The 27,949-nt window shown below is 43.8% G+C and overlaps 1 protein-coding gene across 1 annotated transcript in view; it reads right to left on the bottom strand.

Annotated features, from left to right (window-relative positions):
- Nucleotides 1–27,949, bottom strand: part of LOC123754435 (uncharacterized) — a 65,311-nt gene that overhangs the window by 26,535 nt on the left and 10,827 nt on the right. The window contains exons 7-18 of the mRNA XM_069326838.1: nucleotides 24,747–24,895; nucleotides 22,295–22,459; nucleotides 20,989–21,114; nucleotides 11,459–11,782; nucleotides 8,768–9,066; nucleotides 8,387–8,556; nucleotides 7,142–7,311; nucleotides 5,654–5,814; nucleotides 3,652–3,754; nucleotides 2,762–2,874; nucleotides 1,510–1,579; nucleotides 377–451 (exon numbers count right to left, since the gene is read on the bottom strand). Of these exons, the coding sequence (XP_069182939.1) occupies nucleotides 377–451; nucleotides 1,510–1,579; nucleotides 2,762–2,874; nucleotides 3,652–3,754; nucleotides 5,654–5,814; nucleotides 7,142–7,311; nucleotides 8,387–8,556; nucleotides 8,768–9,066; nucleotides 11,459–11,782; nucleotides 20,989–21,114; nucleotides 22,295–22,459; nucleotides 24,747–24,895 (1,925 nt within the window). The remainder of the gene's footprint in view (nucleotides 1–376; nucleotides 452–1,509; nucleotides 1,580–2,761; nucleotides 2,875–3,651; nucleotides 3,755–5,653; nucleotides 5,815–7,141; nucleotides 7,312–8,386; nucleotides 8,557–8,767; nucleotides 9,067–11,458; nucleotides 11,783–20,988; nucleotides 21,115–22,294; nucleotides 22,460–24,746; nucleotides 24,896–27,949) is intronic.

Here is a 27,949-nt window from a genome sequence, read left to right as displayed (position 1 = left end):
CCGTCAAATAGGCCCATTAGTCACGTTGTCAATGATGTGTCGGCTTCCCTGTCACCTTTGTAGGTGCTAGTTATGTTTCAACGAAAATAACGTTAGGATTCTTCCAGGAATTCTTCATGCTGAAGGCTAATATAAAGCTTTGGGTCCTTTGTGTTTATGAAGTTTGTGTTCACCTTTGTGTTCGTTCAAAACATCTCTTCTAGAGATGTGGTGATCCCACAACCCTCCATTATCTGGTACAAGCCTCTCATCCCTTACGTTGCAATGGTGGGAATAAAGATGGGAATTTATTACCTCAAAATTTTTCAAACTAAAATTCGAATTAGCCTCTGATCTGAGGGCCGCTCTTGGCGTAGGGCTCTCCAGCAGGACTCACCTGCAAGACCGTGTTGGAGTGGACAGCATCTCCATTGTCAGCGGTTCCCCCGGCATCGTCACGTCCTTGCCTGATCTGTTGATGATAGAGGAATTGTTGTAATCTCCACAACATGAGGATCAACCTCACCAAGATCCCTGCACGGACCTACATAGTGAGGTGAGGCTGATCGTCAAATGCAGACGTTTGTGACTGTATTCATCTAGTTGCATTCACCTAGTTGTGCTTGCGGGGGTTGAGCTCTGCTCTCAACTGTTACTAACTACCACTACTTTTTTTCCTCCACACCACACTCACACACACACACACCAGGAAGCAGCCCGTGACAGCTGACTACCTCCCCAGGTACATATTTTTACTGCTAGGTAACAGGAGCATCAGGGCAAAACAAACTCCGCCCATTGTTTCTCGCCGGCGCCGGTAATCCACACACAGGACCACAGGATCACGCATCTAGCGTACTGTCTAGTCAGCTACCGGTCCCTGTGTGCTATCTAAGCTACCTGGTGTTACTTTTATTGTGTCAATGTCTCGTTTAGGAAACCTCGAAAAACTTTGCCTGGAGTTAAAGGCAGATCTGGTTTGGTGAAGAAGCGAGTGTAAGTTCTCACGGAAGAAAAGGTAAAACTCCAAAATCTGGAAACGAAGGAGAACGCAAAACGAGAAGTGGACTGTCATCAAGAATAAAAGTATAGAATCAAGACAATGAAAAGTGATGAGAAATGTGCAGAAACTGAATTAGAATCCCTTCACTGTCTTCGAAAACTAATGCTAAAAGGTTGAAATCCTCAAAGACTGGGGGAAATTGAATAAGGATCACCACCACCACACCACCGAAGTCATCACGACCACACCAGTCACCACTGAGGTCTCCACTATCTCACTAGAGTCATCACCGGGATCACCACAACTCTTATGTTACTACAATACACTGATATTTTTGTTTAAACTCTCATCTCGGGTCATATTCACCTTAACTAGACTCACCAAAACCAGACTCATATAGATTACTCACTTGGACCAAACTCACTTGAACCAGTCTCATCTGAACCATTCTCATCTGTACCACTCACATGGGCCAGACTCACCTGGGCCAGACACACCTGGGCCAGACTCACCTGGACTAGACTCACCTGTACAAGGCGACTTAAAAGGGTGAATACTTCCTCAGTTGTATCCACAATGCTCAGCACCTCGTCCGAACTGTTAACAAAATAAAATCACTGTTTATTTTTTCTTGGCCTTTAGTTTCTCCTCTTCGTCTTCCCTCTTTCATGCTTCCCCTCTTATCCTCCCCTCAGAAAATTTATTACAGTGATACGAAGCGCTAAAACTGCTAAAACCTCTATGGGAACACAACCAATATTTCAATATTGACTCTACAAATAGTATTGGAGGGTATCCATAACTGCCAATATTTGGTAAAGCTTTTCACTTGGGCGACCCCGACTAGACTATGGTACTTCCTTACCCAACATCCTTCATGGGTGAAAGTTAGGCGAGGCTACCGATAAGTGTTAGCTAGCCTTCCACCTCAGACATTCAGACATACATACATATACACATACATATACACACATACATACAAATACTGTCACATACATACACATGATCCTTATTAACATTACCATGAACAGTAATTATTTTGTAATTAGTGAACATTAATAAATGTATAGAGGAGTGGTGATGTACCTTGATCAACACCTTCCACACAACTTCCATAAAGGAGTCTCACCTGTATAACATCAAGGGGAAGATGCTAAGAGTTACGCAGACAGCGAGTTACTAGTCATGTGGGCTTTAATATGTCAAATTAATTATTAAAATAATATCACTAAGTTAACTATTATTAATGGTATCTTCAATTACATTAGATGTTATGACCAACTGACATACGTGGTGCAAGGCAGTCACAGACAGCTGCGTCAGGCGACTATAGGTCTTATCATTTCAATATTAATTATTTATTCCATACAACGAAACTTTGTGTGCACACCATTACGACAGCCACAGCATCGCTCTGTACACATTAGTTATCAGTGGGAGAACTGGACCCAGACTACCAACCGATATACCTACACAAGAAAACATTGTCTCCCATCATACCTAGACAACCAATGGCAGCGCGGGTACAGGGGCGCCACATCACAAGCTACCGAACACTTGCTAGTAGTGCTCATGTACACACCGCTGCTACTCAGTCGTCGTAAAATTACCCAGAGTCCAAGGGTGAACTGCGATAATGACGGCATAGGGCAAGAAAATGACACCTTAAGGAAAACTGTACAATATAACGAAGAAAGAATGGGGTGGAATATGGAAGTTAGAGTCAACAGCCACTCTGAGCCAGTGGGTGTTGAGAGTGTGTGTGTGCGCGAGACTGACCCAAGGAAGTGGACTGGAGGGACTGAGACAAGAGGGTTCCAGGAGTAGAGCGTCCTTAGCTTCTCCAACAGCACTTCCAGACGTTCCAACTCGCTGTTGCTGGCAGCCACCACCTGTCACACAGACAACCAAGACTTGAAAGAAAATGCTTTGCAACTATAACTTACAACGAATAGCACATATACAAGCTCTTTATTTTGTGAAGCGTAATATTAAACATTCTCCAGCTACTACTAAAGTAGAATCACACATCAACAATCATGGCAAAAGTAACCTTTTGTTTAACATTCTCACAGTTATTAATAAAAATAACAGGAAATTTGGAGGAGAGAGGTTATTTTTTCCTTTTTATTAATAAAACAGATGAGAAATACAATAAAAAAGGGCGCCAAAGCCCCACAACGGAATAGCCCAACACAATTTAAACAAAATACAGAAAGGCGCAAAAAACAAGGGTAGGATACATAGTTGGGAAGTGGAAGAACAAGCAAAACATATTACAACATCAGAATACAGCAAGCATGAACAACACAACATTCTCAACACAACACAACAAAAGTGTCGAAAATGTTGAGTGGTGAGGATGGTTGGGGGGGGGGGGTGAGTGTTGAGGGTGATGGAGGAAGGTGGGGGTGAGTGTTGAGGGTGGTGGAGGAAGGTGGGGGTGAGTGGTTAGGGTGGTGGAGGAAGGTGGGGGTGAGTGTTGAGGGTGGTGGTGGAAGGTGGGGGTGAGTGTTGAAGGTGGTGGTGGAAGGTGGGGGTGAGTGTTGAGGGTGGTGGTGGAAGGTGGGGGGTGAGTGCTGAGGGTGGGGGGTTGGCGTTATAGAGAGATGTGATGGTGGTGGGTAGTGATGATGGGGGAAGGTGCAGGTGATGGGGAAGACATCTACCTTATTCATGTTGTTGTTGGTGAGCTGGTGGAGAGTGGACGTTATGGTGGAGTGCAAGGGCAGCTCCTCCAACAATGTTCGGCCTTCCTCAGTTTCATCAGCTCTGTGAGAAAGAATAATAATTAATAAAAGGTGCAGGAATGGTCGAATAAATGGTTGTTAGAGTTTAATTCAAGCAAATGTAATGTAATGAAGATAGGAGTAGGGAGCAGGCGACCAGATACAAGGTATCATTTGGGAGATAAAATACTTCAAGAGTCAGAGAGAGAGAAAGACCTAGGGGTTGATATCACGCCAGACCTGTCCCCTGAAGCTCATATCAAGAGGATAACATCAGCGGCATATGCCAGGTTGGCTAACATAAGAACGGCCTTTAGAAACTTGTGTAAGGTATCTTTCAGAACATTATATACCACATATGTCAGACCAATCCTGGAGTATGCGGCTCCAGTATGGAGTCTATATCTCAAATGTTTCAAAATTCAAATGTTTATTCAGGTAAAGTACATACATACAAGGTGTGATACAAATATTGATGGATTTATAGAAAGAGCTAGTATATACAATGCCTAAAGCCACTATTACGCAAAGCGTTTCGGGCAGGAAAAACACTAAAGACAAAAACTTAATGCTAATTGAGATTAAAGTATAAAATGTGTTGAGAAAATATAAAAATATAAAATGGGGGAACATGGCAGAAAAATAGCAAAAATACAATTTGGTCGACAAACAGCATTGTTTAAAAATAGCAGACATGGGTCACGCATAAGACCAAACTGGAAACGGTTCAAAGGTTTGCCACCAGACTAGTACCCGAACTGAGGGGTATGAGCTACGAGGAGAGACTACGGGAATTAAACCTCACGTCACTGGGAGACAGAAAAGTTAGAGGGGACATGATCACCACATACAAGATTCTCAGAGGAATTGATAGGGTAGATAAAGACAGACTTTTAAACACAAGGGGCACACACACTAGGGGACACAGGTGGAAATTGAGTGCCGAAAAGAGCCATAGAGACGTTAGAAAGAATTTTTTCAGTGTCAGAGTAGTTGACAAATGGAATGCATTAGGAAGTGATGTGATGGAGGCTGACTCCATACACAGCATCCCAGTCATTATGTTTTTATGTTTATTATTAAAATTTAATATGTTGAATTCTCCTCCTTTAGAATTTAGGACTGGCTGCGCAGGTCTGTTGCAAACGAGCAACTTCAAGGATCTGCCAGAAGTCAGGTACCATAGATCAGATAAATGAGCTATAAAGGCAAAGTGATCTAAAACGTTCGACTCTGGAAAAGTAATTCAGATATTGATATCAACCTAATGTCACGTCCTGGGTGAGGGGGAGTGGACACAGTCTGATGAACATAATCGTTTCCAGTTGAAAGACAAAAAACAAGGGGCACATGTATCAGTTGGAAGCACAAATGAGTCAGACAAATATAAGGAAATATTCATATGAAGTTGACTGACACTGAGCCAGACGTATAGAACCCCAGATTCATTCACAGCTTCAGCTTCAGAAGCAATTATGACGGTGAACAATTATGCTGACTGCCATAATTAAGACGATTATGTAGGCATGAGTAAACGAGCCAAGTGCGATAGCTATGAGGCGAGGCTCGAGAATCACGACCCATAGACACACCAGGTAAGGATCAGTTGGGTTATCTTGAGTTATCTTGAGATGATTTCGGGGCTTTAGTGTCCCCGCGGCCCGGTCCTCGACCAGGCCTCCATCCACCCCCAGGAAGCAGCCCGTGACAGCTGACTAACACCCAGGTACCTATTTTACTGCTAGGTAACAGGGGCTTAGGGTGAAAGAAACTCTGCCCATTGTTTTTCGCCGGCGCCTGGGATCGAACCCGGGACCACAGGATCACAAGTCCAGTGTGCTGTCCGCTCAGCCGACCGGCTCCCCAAAATACAGCTGAGTCTCAAATCAAGTCTGCACGACCTTGTTTATACACTTTGACAGCTATTCACACTATACACTACCTTACAGTCAGCTTTTTAAAATCCCACTTGAGCTTGGAGAGCTTCTGCTGGAGGAGCGTAGCCTGGTGTTCCATGCTGGCCCTGCGACGGTCAGCCGCCTCCTTCTGCGCCCGCTGCTCCAGACTGGGCGCCGCGCCGCTCACCCCCACGCCCCGCACGCCCTTCACACACACAAATATAGTCATTATTATTAAGCGACTTATACACTGATTATACACTGATTTGAATATGTGATCACAATAACAGATTGTATTTATAATCAAATCGAATATTCTGAATATTTAGTGCAGTACACAAGATGAGGCTGGACAAATGTGAGGAAGACCAGTGGGTGAGGCTGGACACATGTGAGGAAGACCAGTGAGTGAGGCTGGACACAAGTGAGGAAGACTAGTGAGTGAGGCTGGACACAAGTGAGGAAGACCAGTGAGTGAGGCTGGACACATGTGAGGAAGACCAGTGAGTGAGGCTGGACACATGTGAGGAAGACCAGTGAGTGAGGCTGGACACAAGCGAGGAAGACCAGTGGGTGAGGCTGGACACATGTGAGGAAGACCAGTGGGTGAGGCTGGACACAAGTGAGGAAGACCAGTGAGTGAGGCTGGACACAAGTGAGGAAGACCAGTGAGTGAGGCTGGACACAAGTGAGGAAGACCAGTGAGTGAGGCTGGACACAAGTGAGGAAGACCAGTGAGTGAGGCTGGACACATGTAAGGAAGACCAGTGAGTGAGGCTGGACACAAGTGAGGAAGGCCAGTGAGTGAGGCTGGACACATGTAAGGAAGACCAGTGAGTGAGGCTGGACACATGTAAGGAAGACCAGTGAGTGAGGCTGGACACGAGTGAGGCTGGACACAAGTGAGGAAGACCAGTGAGTGAGGCTGGACACAAGTGAGGAAGACCAGTGAGTGAGGCTGGACACGTGTAAGGAAGACCAGTGAGTAAGGCTGGACACATGTGAGGAAGACCAGTGAGTAAGGCTGGACACATGTGAGGAAGACCAGTGAGTAAGGCTGGACACAAGTGAGGAAGACCAGTGAGTGAGGCTGGACACAAGTGAGGAAGACCAGTGAGTGAGGCTGGACACAAGTGAGGCTGGACACAAGTGAGGAAGACCCGTGAGTGAGGCTGGACACAAGTGAGGAAGACAAGTGAGTGAGGCTGGACACAAGTGAGGCTGGACACAAGTGAGGAAGACAAGTGAGTGAGGCTGGACACAAGTGAGGAAGACCAGTGAGTGAGGCTGGACACGTGTGAGGAAGTGAGGTCACCACAACGCGAGAGGACGGCCAGGGTTCAGAGCAGGCGTGTTGTAAACAATACAACATTGTTAACTACGAGTACTGACCTACTGATTTGAGAGTCGCGTATAATGACTGCAACACGAAGACGTTAATCTAATTTGGAAACAATGTCTGGAAACAAAATATTATGACCCGCTAGGGAGCAGAAACCACATGGGACCTGACTGCCTGTGCCGACACTAACTAGAAAGCGCAGCTGCGTCTGCGTCTCCTGCGGCCCAGGAAAAGATGCCCCTGTAGCTTTGTAGAGGAAAAGGTCGTTGCCCAGTACCCAGGCAGCCGCCCACGCCCCGTCCTCACTCACGCAGGCTACCGCGTTCCGACGCCCGTTCTCACTAGCGCTCCCACCAACGTCTTTGCGGGAAAGAACACATGGAAAGAAAAATTATCTATAAAAAGTCATCAGAGATACTTTCGTACATTTCTATAAGTTTATGGTCGACAATTAGAAAGTGACCAAACATTCACAAAATCAGGACCACCAATTGTCCACAAACTTTCATACTCACTAGCCGTCGAGGGCTTACTTCCCTTACTAAACGTAGATGACCTCAGACCTTACTACACAGCTTAATTAATACTCTTATTAATAATTTGCCTTCATAAAGAAACTCACACTTAAAATAAACAAAAACCTACATACAGTATTTGTGAATAACGCATGCAAGTAGAGATGCTACCCAGAAAAAAAAGTCCAAGAGAATAACATATATAACAAAGTTCAACTTTAATACACATATCCAGTACAAAAAGTAGCATCTAGAACGTAGGTACACTCTCAGAGCTCTACTTTATATCCAGCTTTCCCTCTTCTAACCTTTATAATTCGCGGATCTATCCGTATCTCACATACAGGACGCGTACGTGTCTAGTTCGCAAGTTTGTCAACAAAAGTCATCTATCGGAATCCTGTCCAACTCTTATTTTCCTTAGCAACAAGAGTTAGTTTAATTCATTTATTATGCACCCCATACCCATCTTGTGGGCGGTATTGGAAAGAGTTACAGAGAGCAACATGAGCAACCCATATTCCAATCCCTTGAGATAAAAAAAAAGTCTACATTAAGGAACATCTATCCTTTACACATATTGTCCTGTACATGTGCTTCACCCATGTACAAGACCATTACAAATTCTAACCTTGGCTTAAAACAACTGCTTAATGGTTGCAACCAGAACCATAATCTAGACGCGGTAAATAAATAGATTCGTGTATCTCATGTAAGATGACAAGTTTTTAAAACCTCAATGCAATTAAGGATTTAAAGATATACATTCGAATAACATATATATTGCAATGTAGTCTAATTATTAAAAACATCAGTAAGCACCAAGACCTCCACAACTATGCCTTACAAGCATCAGTAAGCACTAAGACCTCCACTTCAAGGCAATACAAACTTCAATAATGACTAAATGCTTCACTCGCCTTTGCGACAGATGATAGTTGGCCGCCTGATAACTTGAGTGTGTGTTTTGGCTGAGGTGGGACTGGCCAGTGTCTCGCCAGAGACCCTGATGCTGTAGGACTTGTGGGACTGATGTATGTGGACCAGGCGGCCATGGGACGTCACTCCTACCACTGTTTCTCCATCAGGCCTGAGAAACAAGCATTGAATGAAGAAAGTCATAAGCATAAACATTTAAATATAAACCTTGTACAAAGTATTTATTTTTCCTATAAACGAAGAGCATACAGAGCTGGCAGACTGGAGTGTTCGTCATTGCGGACCCCAAGAAATAAAGAACAATTACTTTTAAGATCATTAAGAACAGCAAATGCAGCCTGCAAGAGACTGGTGGAGCTTACGAAGGAACTGCGAGGATGAGATTGTGGTCGTGGTAGGAGCAGCCAGGACTGGCAGCCTCCTGGTGGTGCACCACCCTGGCAGCCTCCTCCAGCAGCTGGTGCCGCACTACCCTCACGCCCTGCCAGGACTCCCTGGGCCCCGTGTGCCGTTGCAGCAGCCAGGAGTCGGACGCCGCCCTCGCCGAGGTGTTGGGCGTCACTGTGGAGGATGTGGTCGACCTCGCCGTCGCTGTGCTGGTGCCTGGGTAGGCTGCGATTTCCAGAACAATACCATCAAGCATTACAACTTGAATAGTCTCCTGCAATATTATTATTATTATTATTATTATTATTATTAGTAGTAGTAGTAGTAGTAGTAGTAGTAGTAGTAGTAGTAGTAGTAGTGTTAGTAGTATTCTTAATTATCATCGTCAATATTATTAGTATTATTACTAATTATTATTATTAATTATTATTATTATTATTATTATTATTATTATTATTTATTATTATTATTATTACTACTAATTAATATTATTATTTAGTTGTTATTATTTTTCAGATTAATGTTATCATCATCATACCAGCATTACTCAGCTGTATGTTTTCATCAGATGTTCATGAATCATCCTGGAGGAAAATGAATAAAACTATAGATGAATAGTGCCTCTCCCTAACATTTAAAATAAATATTTAAACATTCACTTCCTCTAAAATTACAGTGACGGTCTCGCTTCTTGCAGGGTCGGCGTTCGATCCCCGATGGCCCAAGTGGTTTGGCATTGTTCTTTCATTCCTACCAGCTATCCCAGCTCCTGGCTTGTCCTCAAATCCCTTCCAAGTGTTATATATTCGCAACGGCTTAACTGGCGCGTTCTCCTTAACATTTCCTTTCCTCTCAAATTGATTCACTTTAAACTTATTTCCCGCCACTTCTCACCTTCCCGTCACCTTCACTACCCCGTCTGGCAACTGTTCTTCACCTTCCCGTCACCTTCACTATCCCGTCTTCCCGCTCTGTCCTTCACCTTCACTACCCCGTCTGCCCACTCTGCCCTTCACCTTCCTCACCATCTCCCACTCCCAACATTAACACGGACACTCACTACATATTGACGACACTAGCGCCCCACATCATTCCATAACCATTATATTTCTATACTCCATTTATCTTTCTCGCAAAACAAGTGCACTACATAATATACATTTTTTATGTTCTCACTGTTTGATATTTGCATCCAAAACCTGTACATAACCCGACCTCACATTTAACCAACAATAACTTAGAATCTATGAAGATTAGCACACGAATCGTCAGTCTAAATGCATCATTAAGGGAGCATATAACTAGGAGAGTGTAATTTAGACACTATCGACAGCAGCATCGAAATTGGGATGCTTAATTGGAATTTAAGCGACTGAGTTTATACACATTGTTTTACTAACGAACATTTGTCTGATAGATTACGTGGGTTTGTCTTCGTACTTTTTGGATAAGCAAAAACCACTTTATGTTAGATGTTTGTTGGATGATGTGAAGAGTGAGACAAGACTGGTCACTACTGCAGCTGCTCGCAGCCCTCTAGCGCATCTCTTCCTACCTTACTACAACTACTACACAAGCTGTTCATGCACCAGCCACTTTCTTTTCCTGGTCTACTCTATTCTTAACTCCTCTTGCACAAATTCCTCTTTTTATCGCCTACAGGTGGCAGGTATTTATGGTGATTGACCTCTTCGGAGACTTTTCCATTTACCGCTAAAAAAATACAGTTCCCCCCCCCCCCACCTCACCTCCTCCACCATTACGTTTGCCCACATTAACTGTTAGTATTATTTGTTTACTTGTCAGCATAACTTTCAACTGATCTACATATGTTTACAATTACCTGACAGAAGCACTGCCTCGTACGGGTGCATGAAATGAAATATATTTCACGTATTCGTATTAACAACCTTCCCTGGCATCTTTACCTTAACCTTCCTCGTGCCCCCGTCCACAAGTACATACTAACCAAGGACACGCATCACACTCCTGGCCTACTCCTACCTTAATATCATACCAATAACTCATTACAGAATTAACCTACACATATTTGGGACTAATTCCTATTTGGTTCTTACACTCGATATGTTTACCATTATTTATATAAAAGGGTAAAGAGTAATTTAAGAATTATCTGGCACAACACAGCCTTTACTTTCTTGTCAAATTATTCATACCATTGGGTTCCCTTTCTTTCCACTGCACTTGATCATTTCTGCATATACCTTTTGCCCTGATACCTTTGGATACATCTTCGCCTTTGGATATATCTTCTGGTATTGTGTCATACACTCTTCTCACACTACAACATCTATTTAATTCACATTTAGACACACAAATGTGTCACGGAACAGAAACTGTCACGGATACTTATGTCATTAATTCCACCAATAGTTTTTTTTTAATTTAAAGCATTCCCTACACACACTTTATTTTCTCCTTCACAGTTGGACATAGTAATAATTATCATTATCAATATTATTGTGTTATTTTTATATAGTTACGTGTGACGTAGAGAAATTACAATTTATCGGTAAGAATAATTACATTTCATTACATAATTACATGTTTGGTATATTTCCCTCTTCCATAATATCCATAAATATAAATGAAGTATCCATAAATATAGATACTTCAGCTACAACTGTACCTTAAAAACACCTTACCCCTTTTACTTCAATCCTCTCTGGCACAGAATCTAAATGGTGGAATCCAACAGGCTCTAATTTTGTTATTTTTCCAACTCTGATGAGCCGGAATATGAAGACTCGTCTGTCGGCTGCGGCTGTCACAAGCACCGGGGTTGTCCTTGCTTCTCCAGGCTTGGCTTTCTTTGATGCACTCATGTGGAGGATAGGGGCTTCGTGGGGCCGCTCCACCTGGATGAGGGTGAGGTGCTCCTCCTTGGTCCTGATGGCCATATGAAACACGAATAGGTTCACTGAGCCATCCTCCAGGCCTACTACCACCAGGTCCTCTTCCCCAGTCACCTGGAACATGAACAAACATAAGCAACCTCTTTGGATTTTGAATGCAAGAAGACATTCAACTTTGTCATCAAGAACTGTCCCAACACCAAATGGAAGGACTTGAAAGAAACGAATGGCTTCGCGTGTCCTCTTGAGAACTGTCAGCACCAACGATCTGAATATGTTGGCAAGACGACATTTCTATCAAAGCATCTAATAATGCACAAACAACTCTCTATTAAGATCATATAATTCCGACACACAACCAGAGTATCACCAGAAATATCCTAACCAGCAAAATGGAAGTAATTTATACGTGCACATATAATAGGCTGGACGTAGCCAAAGCACTACATGTCAAACACTCATTCAACTATCAAGAGCCAACTTACACTTAAACATGTACAAGTATCCTCAAGACCAAGACAAAGGTGTCACCTACCACACCTACGCCCCAGTCAAAATAGACTGGTTTCTCCTTACTTGATTGATGAAGATTAAACCACCCAAGAGGTGGCACGGGCATGAATAACCCGTAAAGGCACCTCACCTCACCAGGTATGGAATGTATACTGTTATGTCTACTAATATGGTTTCCCAATCTTGGGGACAGGAAGTCTGTTAGACTTATTGAGGCCCCCCCCCCAAAAAAAATTGGGGGGGGCCTCAATCACTGGCTTGGCGCTTTCCCCCCGATAGTTCCCTTCCCCCCCTCCCCCCCCCTAGGCCAACTTCTGATAGCCTTCCCTAGGATACACTCTATAATTGTTGCCTAATTCCCGAGTACCTATTTTCTGCCAGGTGAATATATGCATGAGGCAAACGAAAACATACCTAACAGTCTCTGTCCCACCTGAGGATCGAACCTAGGATCCTCGGGTATAAGTGGGCGTAGACCACTGCGCTATTAGATTCAATTGTATCCATCTGCGTTCTTTCAAAGATGTTGAGAACTTCAACAAAATGTGTCATATAGCGACATATACTGTGTGCAATGCAATTTGTAAATTAACTTTGAAGAGTTCATCATTAAACTTCCTTCTTAAGAAACTAATCAACAAATATGCTTCAGTATACTAACTCGGGTACTCGAGGCTATATCTTCACTACACTATCTTCATACTTATCCATTTTCAATACACATTATTCAACCCGTTCTCGCACTTTCTTACAGTCAATATTGACTTATTAAATACATGCATATGTGACATACTAAACATACTAGTTTACCTTGAAAAAATTCATAGAAAACACCGACCTTACCTTGTAACACTGTAAAAGTGTTTGGGTTAGTTTATTTAAAATATATATAGAATATGAGTCACAGACGGATTTGGAAAGGCGCCAGTTGTCTGCCTGAGATCTCACACCTCAAAGCGTTAATGACCTCAAGTGACCTGAGGTCAGATCATGAGAATTTCACCTTGCTTCCGCTAAGCTCTTAATTGTAGTCTGGTAGCCTTCAAACAAGCCGACGTTTGAGGAGTGGCTTGGTAGTGCCGGAGGCTATCTACTTGTGGGCGGAGTTAGCTACTAGGTTCCCCAATATAAACTCGGAGAGCTATCCAGCATGGAGCATTAACAGACAGAGCAGCAGACGAGAGAGAGAAGACGTCCCTACCAGGGAGGTTGTCGGCCGGCAGGGGCGAGACAGTCTCTGTCAAGCTACAGACCCCCCCCCCCCCCCTCTCTATTCAACTTAGACTCAGTACTCGGTGAGTGAACATTAAGGTGACTTGGTCGTGTTTACATATGTTGTGTGATGATCAGGGGCAGTCAAGTTGTAGGGTTCTCGAATTCTTGGATGATGACTCACTTTGCATATTAAACTGGAACATTTTAATTGAATTGCTAAATTATGATACTTCATGTGAAATATAATTATGAATTTATTATTTAAATTGTGTTTAACTTTGCTCCCTAGAGCTTTGAGTTGAGGATTTGAGAAAGCCTCTGTGGTTACTGGGTTCATGATATAAATGAGTACATGTTTGGAGTTGATACATGGTACAGAGGGAACATACTAATAATGAACTCATGATAACATCCTTTGAGAATTTTGTGATACAGGCAAGTTCCATTCCTTGTCTTGTATGTAATGATCATGAATGGATGGTGGCAGCATTTCGTCTTCTACTATCTACTTTCTACAACTTCTATCTACTCTTCTACTTCTACCTATCTACACCTCTCCCTCCACCCATCTCTAAACTCTCACTTTCAACTAATGACCCTCCTCGCTCCTCCCACCTCCCTACCTCTTACCCCAAACCCTCACTAATTACTTCACTATTCATTTCTTTCCTTTCGTTTCCTCTTATACGTTTGTGGCAATGATTCTGTATTCTAGAGTTCTCTCTAGAGTTTCGGGTAGCTGATCCAGTTACGGCTCCTTGTAGTCTTAGCACCTAGGTAGTCAAATACCTAGGTTACAAGGTGTTGAACGAGAGAGGTTGCCTTAGGAACTCTGGAGGGTGCTCTAGAATAGTTAGCTAACTGGGGACGGGATAACGGACTAGAGAGAGCTGTTTCCCCCGGCCTCGTTAGTTAACTGGGGGGTGGAATAATGGACAAGATAGAGCTATTTCCCCCACCCCCCGTTACAATGATGGCAGCGGTGTTGAACAATGTTTAAGGTATTGGTGTTCTTTTAACATTGTTCAGTCCCACGTGTCTTTTTGCCGCTCAGGCGCTATCAGGGAGATCTTGACAGGTGTTTAATATTCGCGAGTTAGCGAACTTTTTTCAGGTTAGGAGATAGTGATTCTCTGGTGTTGTGTTTAGTGATTTTGTGAGTTTTGTGGTGTTCAGGGAATGTTCACCAGAACTTGCGTGTGTAGTGATTTATGTTAGTAATAAGATTTGGCGATTTGGGAACTTAGCGGTGTTGGTAGTGCAGGTCAGCTGAGTGTGACAGGTGACCTCGCATGTCCCACGGGGACACCCAGCCACCGCTGGTCTCCAGGTCAGTGGGGAGTGGCAGGTGTAGTTCTTAAGTAGTTTAAGTGTGGTTCTGCTCAGATTATTGCGATCGACTGTTTTACTCCATTTGAACGCAATAACCCGAGGTGTACTGGTATTGTACAGCATGCTAGTGTGGACTAGTGTGTCAGTAGACTTCACGTTGGGGACGCTCGACGTTAGATAGTCTGGTCACAGGGGTGACAACAGTTTGGGAGTTGTTTACCGGCGGAGAAGCTAGGGAAACACTCTGGGTCACGTAGGTGGCTGTAGGTTAAGGGTGGGAGTAATGGTTAATTATGTACTTAAGATTAGGAACGGTACAGTTAAGTTTAGGCTAGTGTTTTGTCTATTAGTGTTGATTTTTTTTTGTGACAAGTTAAAAGTAGTGATGACCTTATTCTCTCTTCTCTAACTTTACTCTGTTACTGTTTTATGTTCCACCAAGTCAATATCATTCAGAGTTAATTGAATTATTAAAAATTGAAGTGTAGTTGTTGCCAGGAGGAGAGCGGTATGATAGGACTGTGTAACCCTATACAAACGACAGGGTCACACAAACATCTTGGGAACACGTATTGTCGCCTTTCTGTTCATTTCACAGGTGGGAGCCAGAAGAGAGGAGAGACGCACATACAGAAGAGGGAGACGGCTGCCTTATACCACACTCACGGCTGTTCCTCACCACTACGACGACCAGCCCCTACCTGGATGTCAGGGCCACCACCACCACCACCACCCCAGGGGACCCCAAGATGCAGCCCTCTCGGTCGGTCAACATTGGTCTACCCAGTGGACCCCAAGACGGACGGACCCCAGTGGACCCCAAGACGGACGGACCCCAGTGGACCCCAAGACGGACGGACCCCCAGTGGACCCCAGGTCGTTCTGCAGACGACCCCAGACGACCCAGTAATGATGGAAGAGGAGCAACAACGACTCCAGTCTGTCCCACCAACATCGGTCTACCCAGGATGGACCCCAGGACGGACAGACCCCCAATGGACCCCAGGTCGCTTGTCAAAGACCCATGGGAGGAGGAAGAGAGAAGAAAGAAGAAAGAAGAGAGAAGAAAGAAGAGAGAAGAAAGAAGAGAGAAGAAAGAAGAAGATAAGCCAAGCTGAGACACGATACCTAGTGTCCCTTGCTGGTGTCAGCATTATTGCATGGAGCGTAATTGCAAGACAGGATCGTTTGCCTTGACTGGCCGCCCCTCCTACAAGCATGTTGCTCTGTTGAGTGATTCTTCCTGTGTCATGCGGACTTGATGTGGCTGTCAGAAGTAGCTCTCTGAAGGAGGCGTGCTGGAGCAACAGGGAGGAAGAAGAGTAGGATGGGATTTCTACTGTTGGCAACTATATGAAGGTCTCGAAACTTGTAGTCCCTATAGCTGTGAAGAACCCCAATATACGTCTCTCATGGTGACTGACGTAGGGCCAATTACAGATCAGCTGGGACAACCGAATTCCACGGTCCTGTGCTCAGTTCAAGTAGTAACGGCTTTCGGGTTGACCAAGTGTTGTTGTGCGTTAACGACGGAGAAGCGACGGAGGCAGTTGTGTTGAAGAAATGTGGTACAGGATTATCTACAAGACCAAGCAGTGACGTCGCCCAGCCAGAGACAATGGACGTCTGTCTACATATTTCATTTTTTAGAGTAGGATGATGTATATTTGTTTAGCTAGGATGTATTTTTTTTTTCGTTAATAAAGTTGTTGCACACAGCTAGCTTGCTTTAGCAGTGTTGCAAAAACTTTATTTCGGGGAGAAGGGGAGATGTAACACTGTAAAAGTGTTTGGGTTAGTTTATTTAAAATATATATAGAATATGAGTCACAGACGGATTTGGAAAGGCGCCAGTTGTCTGCCTGAGATCTCACACCTCAAAGCGTTAATGACCTCAAGTGACCTGAGGTCAGATCATGAGAATTTCACCTTGCTTCCGCTAAGCTCTTAATTGTAGTCTGGTAGCCTTCAAACAAGCCGACGTTTGAGGAGTGGCTTGGTAGTGCCGGAGGCTATCTACTTGTGGGCGGAGTTAGCTACTAGGTTCCCCAATATAAACTCGGAGAGCTATCCAGCATGGAGCATTAACAGACAGAGCAGCAGACGAGAGAGAGAAGACGTCCCTACCAGGGAGGTTGTCGGCCGGCAGGGGCGAGACAGTCTCTGTCAAGCTACAGACCCCCCCCCCCCTCTCTATTCAACTTAGACTCAGTACTCGGTGAGTGAACATTAAGGTGACTTGGTCGTGTTTACATATGTTGTGTGATGATCAGGGGCAGTCAAGTTGTAGGGTTCTCGAATTCTTGGATGATGACTCACTTTGCATATTAAACTGGAACATTTTAATTGAATTGCTAAATTATGATACTTCATGTGAAATATAATTATGAATTTATTATTTAAATTGTGTTTAACTTTGCTCCCTAGAGCTTTGAGTTGAGGATTTGAGAAAGCCTCTGTGGTTACTGGGTTCATGATATAAATGAGTACATGTTTGGAGTTGATACATGGTACAGAGGGAACATACTAATAATGAACTCATGATAACATCCTTTGAGAATTTTGTGATACAGGCAAGTTCCATTCCTTGTCTTGTATGTAATGATCATGAATGGATGGTGGCAGCATTTCGTCTTCTACTATCTACTTTCTACAACTTCTATCTACTCTTCTACTTCTACCTATCTACACCTCTCCCTCCACCCATCTCTAAACTCTCACTTTCAACTAATGACCCTCCTCGCTCCTCCCACCTCCCTACCTCTTACCCCAAACCCTCACTAATTACTTCACTATTCATTTCTTTCCTTTCGTTTCCTCTTATACGTTTGTGGCAATGATTCTGTATTCTAGAGTTCTCTCTAGAGTTTCGGGTAGCTGATCCAGTTACGGCTCCTTGTAGTCTTAGCACCTAGGTAGTCAAATACCTAGGTTACAAGGTGTTGAACGAGAGAGGTTGCCTTAGGAACTCTGGAGGGTGCTCTAGAATAGTTAGCTAACTGGGGACGGGATAACGGACTAGAGAGAGCTGTTTCCCCCGGCCTCGTTAGTTAACTGGGGGGTGGAATAATGGACAAGATAGAGCTATTTCCCCCACCCCCCGTTACAACCTAACCTTCTTAGTATGTTAAGATAAGCATCTTATTGCTTCGTAATTACAATTATTACTTAACCTATACCTATAATAGGTTAAGTAATAATTGTAATTACGAAGCAATAAGATTATTACTTATAATTATAATTAGTTAACCTATACCTATAATAGGTTAAGTAATAATTGTAATTACGAAGCAATAAGATGCTTACCTTAACATACTAAGAAGGTTAGGTAAGGTCGGTGTTTTCTATGAATGTTTTCAATATAAACTAGTATGTTTAGTATGTCACATGCACGTATTTAATAAGTCAATATTGACTATACGAAAGTGCGAGAACGGGTTGCATTATTCGTGACTGCAACCATCTTCCACACACACTATCCTCATCACTGCAACTATTTTCATTACCCAGGCACAACCAGGTACACTGTTTGGCCAATGTATAGATTTTGGAGGCACCTAATATTTAATTATCATGTAGAAAATAATACGGAATACTGCAATAATATTAGAGGGATGGAAGTTATTTAAAATAAAACTCTATGGACTCGGTGCCGAAAATTTCATTTATAGATGATACAACATTATGCCAGGTGTCCACACAAGCCGAACATATATGGGGAGCTTGATGAAATAAAGTGTAAAGTGTGTGGACAAAGACAGAAGCACACACTAGAGTGACTAGAGCCAGACTACTTTTTACACCGTGTAAAAATGTAGAAATTTAGAGATGCACGTGCACGTGCGTCAGCGGTGTGAGGTAGAATGCGCTCCACTCTGTGAAACTCGGTCTTTTGTTGGGGGTGATGTAAGAGTATGGCCTCTCAAGATTCTCCCACAGCTGACTTGAATGGCTATTTGCAGTGCACAGTGATCCTCGTGCACAAGCCCTATCGCTGTTAACCCTGGATATTAATCTGTCATGTTTGTTTGTCCCCAGGATGCCCACTTAACCAGGAACACGTTTATAATATGGAGGCCGCCGTATGTCGAGGCAGGGAGTAGATACAGGGAAGTTACTGGCCATAAGATCTGAGAGTACATTGGCTGGTGCGAGGCGTGAGAGAGCAGAGAGGACACCAGCTCAGGCAACGATCTGACCTCTGGGTCAGCCTCAACCGGTGCGATGGAGAATAACAACTGTGACGTGGTCGTGACGTGTCCTTGACGTCACCTCTGCTACTGATCAGGGAATGATCAATATGATTGGTTCCCGCTCATTTGCTGCAATGCTATTGGTCAAATTGTAACCCCTTGTGTTGTGCCCCACGAGATGCCCTGAGCCCCAGGCAAGAGCATTCACGTGAGGGAGCCCTTGCACAGAGGACATGTCTTGTTCTGTCTCTCGGCCAATAGACAGAACACCGTCCATTCCTCACCGACAAGTTAAACTCAGCATCTTCTCGATATACCAACGCTCGCCGTGAATTGCGACTGTGACTATATTGTTTAGAAGCCTATCGTAACAAAATCACCAGAGCGAAACAGACTGGTATCAGGTAACCCCTGGTGACAAAAATCGTTGTGAGTGACCAAGAGTGAACTAAGGAGTGCCGCTGCCTAAGTGACCTGTGTGTACCAGAGTGTACCACATGGTACCATACAGCTGCCACTCTGTCCCGAGCGTGTAGCCCGCCAGCTGCCCGCCGCCGCCCTCACTGTACCACATGACGTCACCATCTTACTCACCGCCAGTGCCATAAGTGTGTGTGCGTGTGTCTGTTGACATACAGCACGCCCTCCTGCGAGTACCCCGCGTTTCAAGTGTGGTTTGCGGGAAAGCCTGTCGCCAATGGTCTCACGTTGTAACGAGGAACCAGCTGTCAGGCCACCTATGAGTCCTTGCATAAATGTGCATGAGTGAGTGAGTGAGTGAGTGAGTGAGTGAGTGAGTGAGTGAGTGAGTGAGTGAGTGAGTGAATAAAGAGAGGTACCCCACCTGTAAGTACAAGATCTTGTCATTGTTTTATTGTGTCTGTGTTGATCTGAGGGATCAACTACAGTTCTCACCTTCTCATACCTGACACAGGTTATAGATGAAGGCACCCGACGGTGTATGCGTGTTTATCTGTGTGGTATCGCGGTATTTCACACTCGTCTGTGAATGTGAGCTTCACATACACAACACATTTAGTATTGTGTGTTATTATTATTGTGCATGTTATTGCCTGTCCCACTGACAGTGCCATTGTGTTTATTGCATATCATTACCCGAGTATCCGGTTGGAACTCTTGTGATCCCTTTGCATACCGGCAGTTAGGTTGCCGTGTTAATGATTGGCTGTCAGTTGTGTTAAGTTAGGTGTTACTCCACGAGTGGATACGAGTCCATTAGCCAGACGCCAAGAGTCTCGCTAATACAACCATAGCCTTTCTGACGCCAATCTAAAGTAAACCAAGCACCCTTTTGATTAGTGGTTAAGTTAGTAAATAAACTACTGTTAAGCTTTATGCGGTGTTTCCGTTGAACCACTTCTGAATACTGCCAATTATTTACTCAAGTCTTCAGCTCTAGATGTCTTCAACACCGAGTTGCCTATATTCACTAAACTATAAATGTGATGAGGACCCTAGGAGTCCCTTAAAGTGTTAAATCATTGAGGAGATTCCAACGATCAACGTGGACCAGGACCAGGTGAGGCTAGTCTGAGAAGAGACCCTCAAGGACTCTAACTCGACCTTGCTCCCAGGCCCTGTACGGTTGCTCTCGTATTTTCTCTGCTGATTCCGACAGTTTCGTGAAACGTCTGCCACATGTACATTGGCGACGTATGCATTGCAGACGGGAAAGCAAATAGAAACCCCCCACAAAAAGAGAAGACCGTTCCATTCATATAAGGAAAGCAGACAATTCCAGACGGAGATTTATCCTTGTAATGCCAACACTCTAGTTAGTGTTGAACATATTCCTAGTGAGACTTGTGGCTGTGTTGTTAGCCTGAGAGTCCCAGGAGCCTGTTATGGTTCACTACATCCATACCATCATTTACTGCCTTAAATTTTACCTAGTTCTTTCCAAGAAAACTGAATCAGGAATGACGAATTCTAAAAATGTTCTGCTTTCTTTCGCTGTACTTATGAATAGTGGTGTGAGGCCCAGACGACCCGACTGTGCTCACCTAGCTAACAGGTGGCCCAGACGACTCTGTTATGGTCACCTACCTGACAGGTGGCCCAGACGACGCAGCAAGGCGTGCCCTCCACCTGTGCCCTGACGAGCGGCCTCGGCACCTTCACCGTCCTGTAGTCTCCATCACCCACACACTCCGGGTCCTCCTCCTCGCATGACTGTTCCTCCACACACACATACGGAGAGAAAGAGAACATTCCAGTTGATGTGTACATGTATCACATGTCTAATATGATAATTATGAAATTAATGATGTTACAATAAGCACTACAACTCAGGGATGTCTAATATAATCATCGATTAACTGTACAAAATTATATATATTTATATTTATATAAATTCGCATGACTTCATCTACGATTACAGGTACTTGAATAGTACAGGTAAATACTCGTCAAGGTAGACTGGTGGACCTGTTGTGGCAACACTTTCTCTTTCTCTCTTTCACACACATACCATCCTCCTACCTCTGTCCTGTACCTCCTCCTCCTCCTCCTCCTCCTCCTCCTGGACATCCTCATACACAGCCTCATATGGCTCCTCATACACCATTCCTCACCATCACTCATCTTCGTTCAGCAAAGACAAACTCTGGCAAGCTTCACAGCTTCTAATCAATTGTACACAACTGTCGAAAGAATCCGAGTTGCGGAACAGATGTGATTATGTTATCCATATGTTCTCAACTATGAATGAACTCGCACTATGCGGTGAGAATATGTAATACCAAGGACACTTGCTGGGCTCGAACCTGCGATCTAGTGATCACAGCCTAGCCACTCAATCCAATAGACGTGAAAATATATTTAAATCATGAAAAAATTCACAGAATTTATACCAAAACGCCATGTAGGTCATCAAACCGGTTTGGATTCTTGGAACTTCTGAATGCCACAAAGTAACACTGTACACGATCTAGGTTATTTTTACTCTTCATGTATCTCAGAGAGACTTGGGAAATTGTCAGTGGCAAAGTTAATAATGAATAACCCAAACTTGGAAAGGAAAATGGCGCCTGCCACCAGAGTCACCTTCACCCGAATATGGTCTAAAACCTGAGAAAAGTCTGTAACACTTTACCTCATTCTTCACACACATACATCTAAGTGAGTAGATATAGGTAAGTGCATCTAGAAAAGTACCTATATGTAAGTACATGTAGATGAGTATATCTAGGAGAGTGAATTTTAATCGAGTACGCATAGATCACCATGCGTAAGTGTATTTAAATAAGTGCATCTAGGTGACTGCGTCTAAGTAAGTGCATCTACTGTAGGTGCGTGCACATATGAGAGTGGATCTAGGTGAGTGGATGATGGGAGTAGCAGGTTGGGAGACCTGTGGCAGGGCGGTGACCAGGAGGTAGCGATGGAGCGTGGTGACGGCCAGGTGAGCCTGGGTGGAGGAGAAGGCCAGGCCGGCCACCCTGCCGCTGGGTCCCTGGTGGAGCCGGCGCGCCACCCACTCTGCCCCCCACACGCCATACACCACACCCGTGTTGGTCTGTGGGACAAACAACGACACTGGTAACTACCATATTCAACCGGTTTATAATGTGTGAAGCATAGATGAAATTGTTAATGTAATAATCTTCGTTGAGGTCTGATAAAAACCTTTTGTGCCCTCTGTAATCCTTTTTGCGCTACCGCTCACAGGATGAGTATGGGGTGCACAATAAACTGTATAAAAACAATACAATATCATCAATCAAGGGATTTGCGCATGGTAATCTACGAGTGTACTGGAAATTAATAATTAATATCAGAGTTTGATTTACGTAATATGAGACTTTTTATTATTTTATTAACATAGGTGTTTGAACATTTATATAGCTGCTATAAACTATGAAGGGGTTACATAGTTTATTAAACGATGGGTTACATAGTTTGTGTCAAGAGTGATACTAGAAATCTCCATCTCTCTGGGATGGTTGATATAATTAACCATCCTGTGAGATTTGAGACAATTTAGAAAAGACATTGCATGAATAAAAAAAAAGCTAGGATAGCTGTAACGTTAATAAATAAAACGTACAATTAGTGAAAACGATTGAATGAAGGGAAGGGAAGGGAAGGGAACTACCAGGAGAAAACGCCAAGCCATTACGACTATATAGCACTTGGAAGGAGTCAGCATAAGTATTTGGGATGGGACGGGAGGGGGGGAATGGTCCGTCCAGCCCAAGTGGCTGGACAAGTGGGTGAAAGTTATTATAACTGGAAACCTACACAAAAAGAAGAAAGATCAGACCTCTCCTGTATCTGGTAACAGGTTATTAAATGTGAAGCGTTTTAAATTCGCTATTGATATTTCCCAATATTTTTATAATATTACCTATAATAATCAAAGTGTACTTCCGTATATTATTTATTATGAACTGCTTCAAATACATCTGACGAGTAAATTATTAAGCTTGGAAAAAGTATATTGTAAACTACTGTAAATCTTTTTGTAAGACAGCAATGTATTTTTTTTTTTGTACACAGGTATATACGAATTGTGACTCATGTCAGCAGGCTTAACACTTTCCCCTTTGCCTTAGCTCATCTTAAGCCTTACCCGACTAGATTTCCCCGCAACACAACCCGCCACTCGGTTTACAACCAGGTCCCCAATTACTTTTGAGTGAACAGAGCGACTAGTTTAAGTTTTAGTGCCCAATCATCCCTCCCTTTCAAGAGGTCGAAGCCAGGCGAAATCGTTGGCGGAGCGAGCGCTAAGGACGCGTGCAATATAATCTATAGGGAATAGTTATGTATTTACATGTATTAGTAATCAAAATAATAATTTAAAATAAAACAAATCTACCTTATGCTAGTAACATATTACTCGAATTACGCTGAACAGGTTTGAAATCAATATTACCAGTCGAACATTCAATTTTTATAGTCCAGTTTTAATTTCTTCAATGACGGGGTAAAAATTAAACCTGTTTTTTTGCACTGTTTTGCCTCTAGTTGTTCTGGTTTTTATATGGAATATGCATTTAGGGCGTTACTATGCTTAACAAGCTCTCATGCTGCCCGAAAAACGGTAAATGCTCATTTATGTTGAGAAAGAAAGTGATGCAATATGCCTCGTGACCTGGTTGCCCGAAGCGCTGTGCGTATTAGTGGCTTTAGGTGTTGTATGTACCAGCTCTATCTATAAATCCAACATTATGTTTGTAACTCATCTTCTATATACGCACTTTTATCTGAATAAACATTTGAATTTGAATATGAATAATACAGTTTTTGATAGATCACAATGCGAGAGAGATTGGAACTATTACAAAGGATTAAAAATAAACAAAACAAATCAAACAGGGAGAGGAATTTATAATAAGAAGCCTCAGAAACAGAAGCAAAAGTGTCATCATCCATCAGCAATATCTAACACGGGTGACCTCGTGGACGACCCTCGCCAACTCTGCTCCTCCTCCTACTACTACTACTAAAGACTGAACATTCTTGATAATATACAGAAAAAGATGGCCTGGTATGGTGGGACCTTTGCTACGAGGACAGATTTAAGTGTGTTTCAATCTAATGCTCCCTGGAGAGACGCAGGACAAGAGGAAATATGATCGAGGGTTAGGGGTAAAAACACAAGAGGCTTTCAACAGGGTTCTGAAACTGTTGGAACAAGTCAGAATCTGCAACAGTGAATAGAGACTAGAGAACTCTGTCTTTTTACATGTTATTAAGAATGAGTATGAGGGGTAAATAAACTAGCGGCTAGTTTATTTCCTGACTATTAGCTAGTTTATTATCAGACTATCAACAATCAAAGTAGTACAATCAGTTACCTGTACGACCCAGACAAGTGAGGGTGTGAGTGTTGGGAGAAGTGTGGTGGGGTGTCCTGGACCACTATGGACCGGGACCTCTCGCACCAGCTGCAGGCAGATGGTGTTGATCCCGGGCTCGCACCATCCCACCGTCTCCTCTCCATAACCTGCACAAAAACACCCCTCTGATCATGACTTGACAAACAACTTATCTTAGGCGCTGGAAGCTGACCCAAAGCGACGTGTCATCTGACCCAAAGCCAGTACCAACAGGTCTTGCCAATCAATGCCCATGGTAATTGGCCCGAGGAAATGTTCACGCACACACACACACACACACACACACACACACACACACACACACACACACACACACACACACGCACGCACGCACGCACGCACGCACGCACGCACGCACGCACGCACGCACGCACGCACACACACACACACACACACACACACACACACACACACACACACACACACACACACACACACACACACACACACACACACATACTTGCCACTCTCCATAGTGTATAGTAAGTCACTGGAGACGGGAGACCTCCCAGAAATATGGAAGACGGCGAATGTGGTCCCAATATACAAAAAGGGCGACAGGCAAGAGGCACTGAACTACAGGCCAGTGTCCTTGACTTGTATACCATGCAAGGTGATGGAGAAGATCGTGAGAAAAAACCTGGTAACACATCTGGAGAGAAGGGACTTCGTAACAAATCGCCAACATGGGTTCAGGGAGGGTAAATCTTGCCTTACAGGCTTGATAGAATTCTACGATCAGGTGACAAAGATTAAGCAAGAAAGAGAGGGCTGGGCGGACTGCATTTTCTTGGATTGTCGGAAAGCCTTTGACACAGTACCGCATAAGAGGCTGGTACATAAGCTGGAGAGACAGGCAGGTGTAGCTGGTAAGGTGCTCCAGTGGATAAGGGAGTATCTAAGCAATAGGAAGCAGAGAGTTACGGTGAGGGGTGAGACCTCCGATTGGCGTGAAGTCACCAGTGGAGTCCCACAGGGCTCTGTACTCGGTCCTATCTTGTTTCTGATATATGTAAATGATCTCCCGGAGGGTATCGATTCATTTCTCTCAATGTTTGCGGACGATGCTAAAATTATGAGAAGGATTAAAACAGAAGAGGACTGTTTGAGGCTTCAAGAAGACCTAGACAAGCTGAAGGAATGGTCGAACAAATGGTTGTTAGAGTTTAACCCAACCAAATGTAATGTAATGAAGATAGGTGTAGGGAGCAGGAGGCCAGATACAAGGTATCATCTGGGAGAGGAAATTCTTCAGGAGTCAGAGAAGGAAAAAGACTTGGGGGTTGATATCACGCCAGACCTGTCTCCTGCAGCACATATCAAGCGGATAACATCAGCGGCATATGCCAGGCTGGCCAACATACGAACGGCATTCAGAAACTTGTGTAAAAAATCATTCAGAACTTTGTATACCACATATGTCAGGCCAATCCTGCAGTATGCAGTCCCAGCATGGAGTCCATATCTAGTCAAGGATAAGACTAAACTGGAAAAGGTTCAAAGGTTTGCCACCAGACTAGTACCCGAGCTGAGAGGTATGAGCTACGAGGAGAGACTACGGGAATTAAACCTCACTTCGCTGGAAGACAGAAGAGTTAGGGGGGGACATGATCACCACATTCAAGATTATGAAGGGAATTGATATGGTAGATAAAGACAGTCTATTTAACACAAGGGGAACACGCACAAGGGGACACAGATGGAAACTGAGTGCCCAAATGAGCCACAGAGATATTAGAAAGAACTTTTTTAGTGTCAGAGTGGTTGACAAATGGAATGCATTAGGAAGTGATGTGGTGGAGGCTGACTCCATACAGAGTTTCAAGTGTAGATATAATAGAGCCCAGTAGGCTCAGAAACCTGAACATTAGTTGAGTGACGGTTGAGAGGCGGGACCAAAAAGCAAAAGCTCACACCCCGCAAGCACAACTAGGTGAGTGCAATGCGGCCTTACTCTGGAGCCCAACCAGGGTTTTACAGCTGACCCGACCACACTCTGGCCTGCAGTATTGGTGTTCCTACTCTGGGATTCACCAGAACGCGAGTTCGAGTCACTCCATTGCCTCAAAATGATTTTCATTCATATATCACGCCATTGTGATTTCTTTGTGTTCTGAGTGAGACGTATGAGTATATAAAATACAGTTTCATCAAGCAGAGCTGAGTGACGGGAGACATCTCCCGTCACGCAGGGTGCAGTCGCACCTCCACAGATCTCCAGTATCAGCTCTTGATACTGGTAATGGCTCAAAAGGGCCACCACTTACGGGCTATTCATGCCCGTGCCACCTTTTGGGTGGCTTAATCTTCATCAATCAATCAATCAATCAAGCAGAGCTTACGGGCTATTCATGCCCGTGCCACCTCCTGGTTGGCTTAATCTTAATCAACCAATCATCAAGCAGAGCGATATCAAAATAAAAATGCAATAAAGAAACAAACACAGTCAACTGTTTTAGTAATAATAAAATGAAACAAACACGGTATTCCCAAGCCACGTGTGTCTGCAATACACTGACCTACATAGTTTTGCTACCCCGTGTTCTCTGTGTGGGGCGGGGCCGGTGCTTGTCACCCTCGGGGACTCCTGGGGCTCCCCTATCATCTGCCTGTCTGCGTTTCTTTGTGGCATATTAGTTACCAGTCATTGGCGTCACTCGTTTCGCGATTAGGCTTGGCGTTTCACCTTTCCGGGCTTCGCGATTAACCCATCACGGGTACGCCGGGGAGCATCCAATCCCACGATCGCCGTCGCCCCTAATCAACAAAAACATACTGACCTACAAGTTTTGTGGTGTTCAATTATGGCAACATTCACCAGGCGGCCAGACGTCGCCCGACTACTTTACCCTCATTGTAGGTAGACTTATAATTGTTCTCATTCTTGGGTTGCTTACCCACCAGCCGCTTTTCACTCAAACTTGGTTGGTGTTTGCAGAGAAAACTTTAAAAAAAACTTATGGCTGATTGATCTGATGTAAATAATAATATATTAAAATCGGAATTATTGTGTACTCTAGCAGACGTTAAAAATTTAGAATTTTAATTGTGTGAGTGTATATGAGAGTGAGAATTACACTCAAAAGCTAATAAAAAAATATACACGCTATCAACATGGGAGCTATCAACATGGTAGCTATCAACATGGCAGCTATCAACAT

Source organism: Procambarus clarkii, chromosome 18 (genome assembly GCF_040958095.1).
Source record: "Procambarus clarkii isolate CNS0578487 chromosome 18, FALCON_Pclarkii_2.0, whole genome shotgun sequence".
In the NCBI taxonomy this organism is placed as follows: domain Eukaryota; kingdom Metazoa; phylum Arthropoda; class Malacostraca; order Decapoda; family Cambaridae; genus Procambarus; species Procambarus clarkii.
This window is presented reverse-complemented; position numbering and strand designations above follow the sequence as displayed.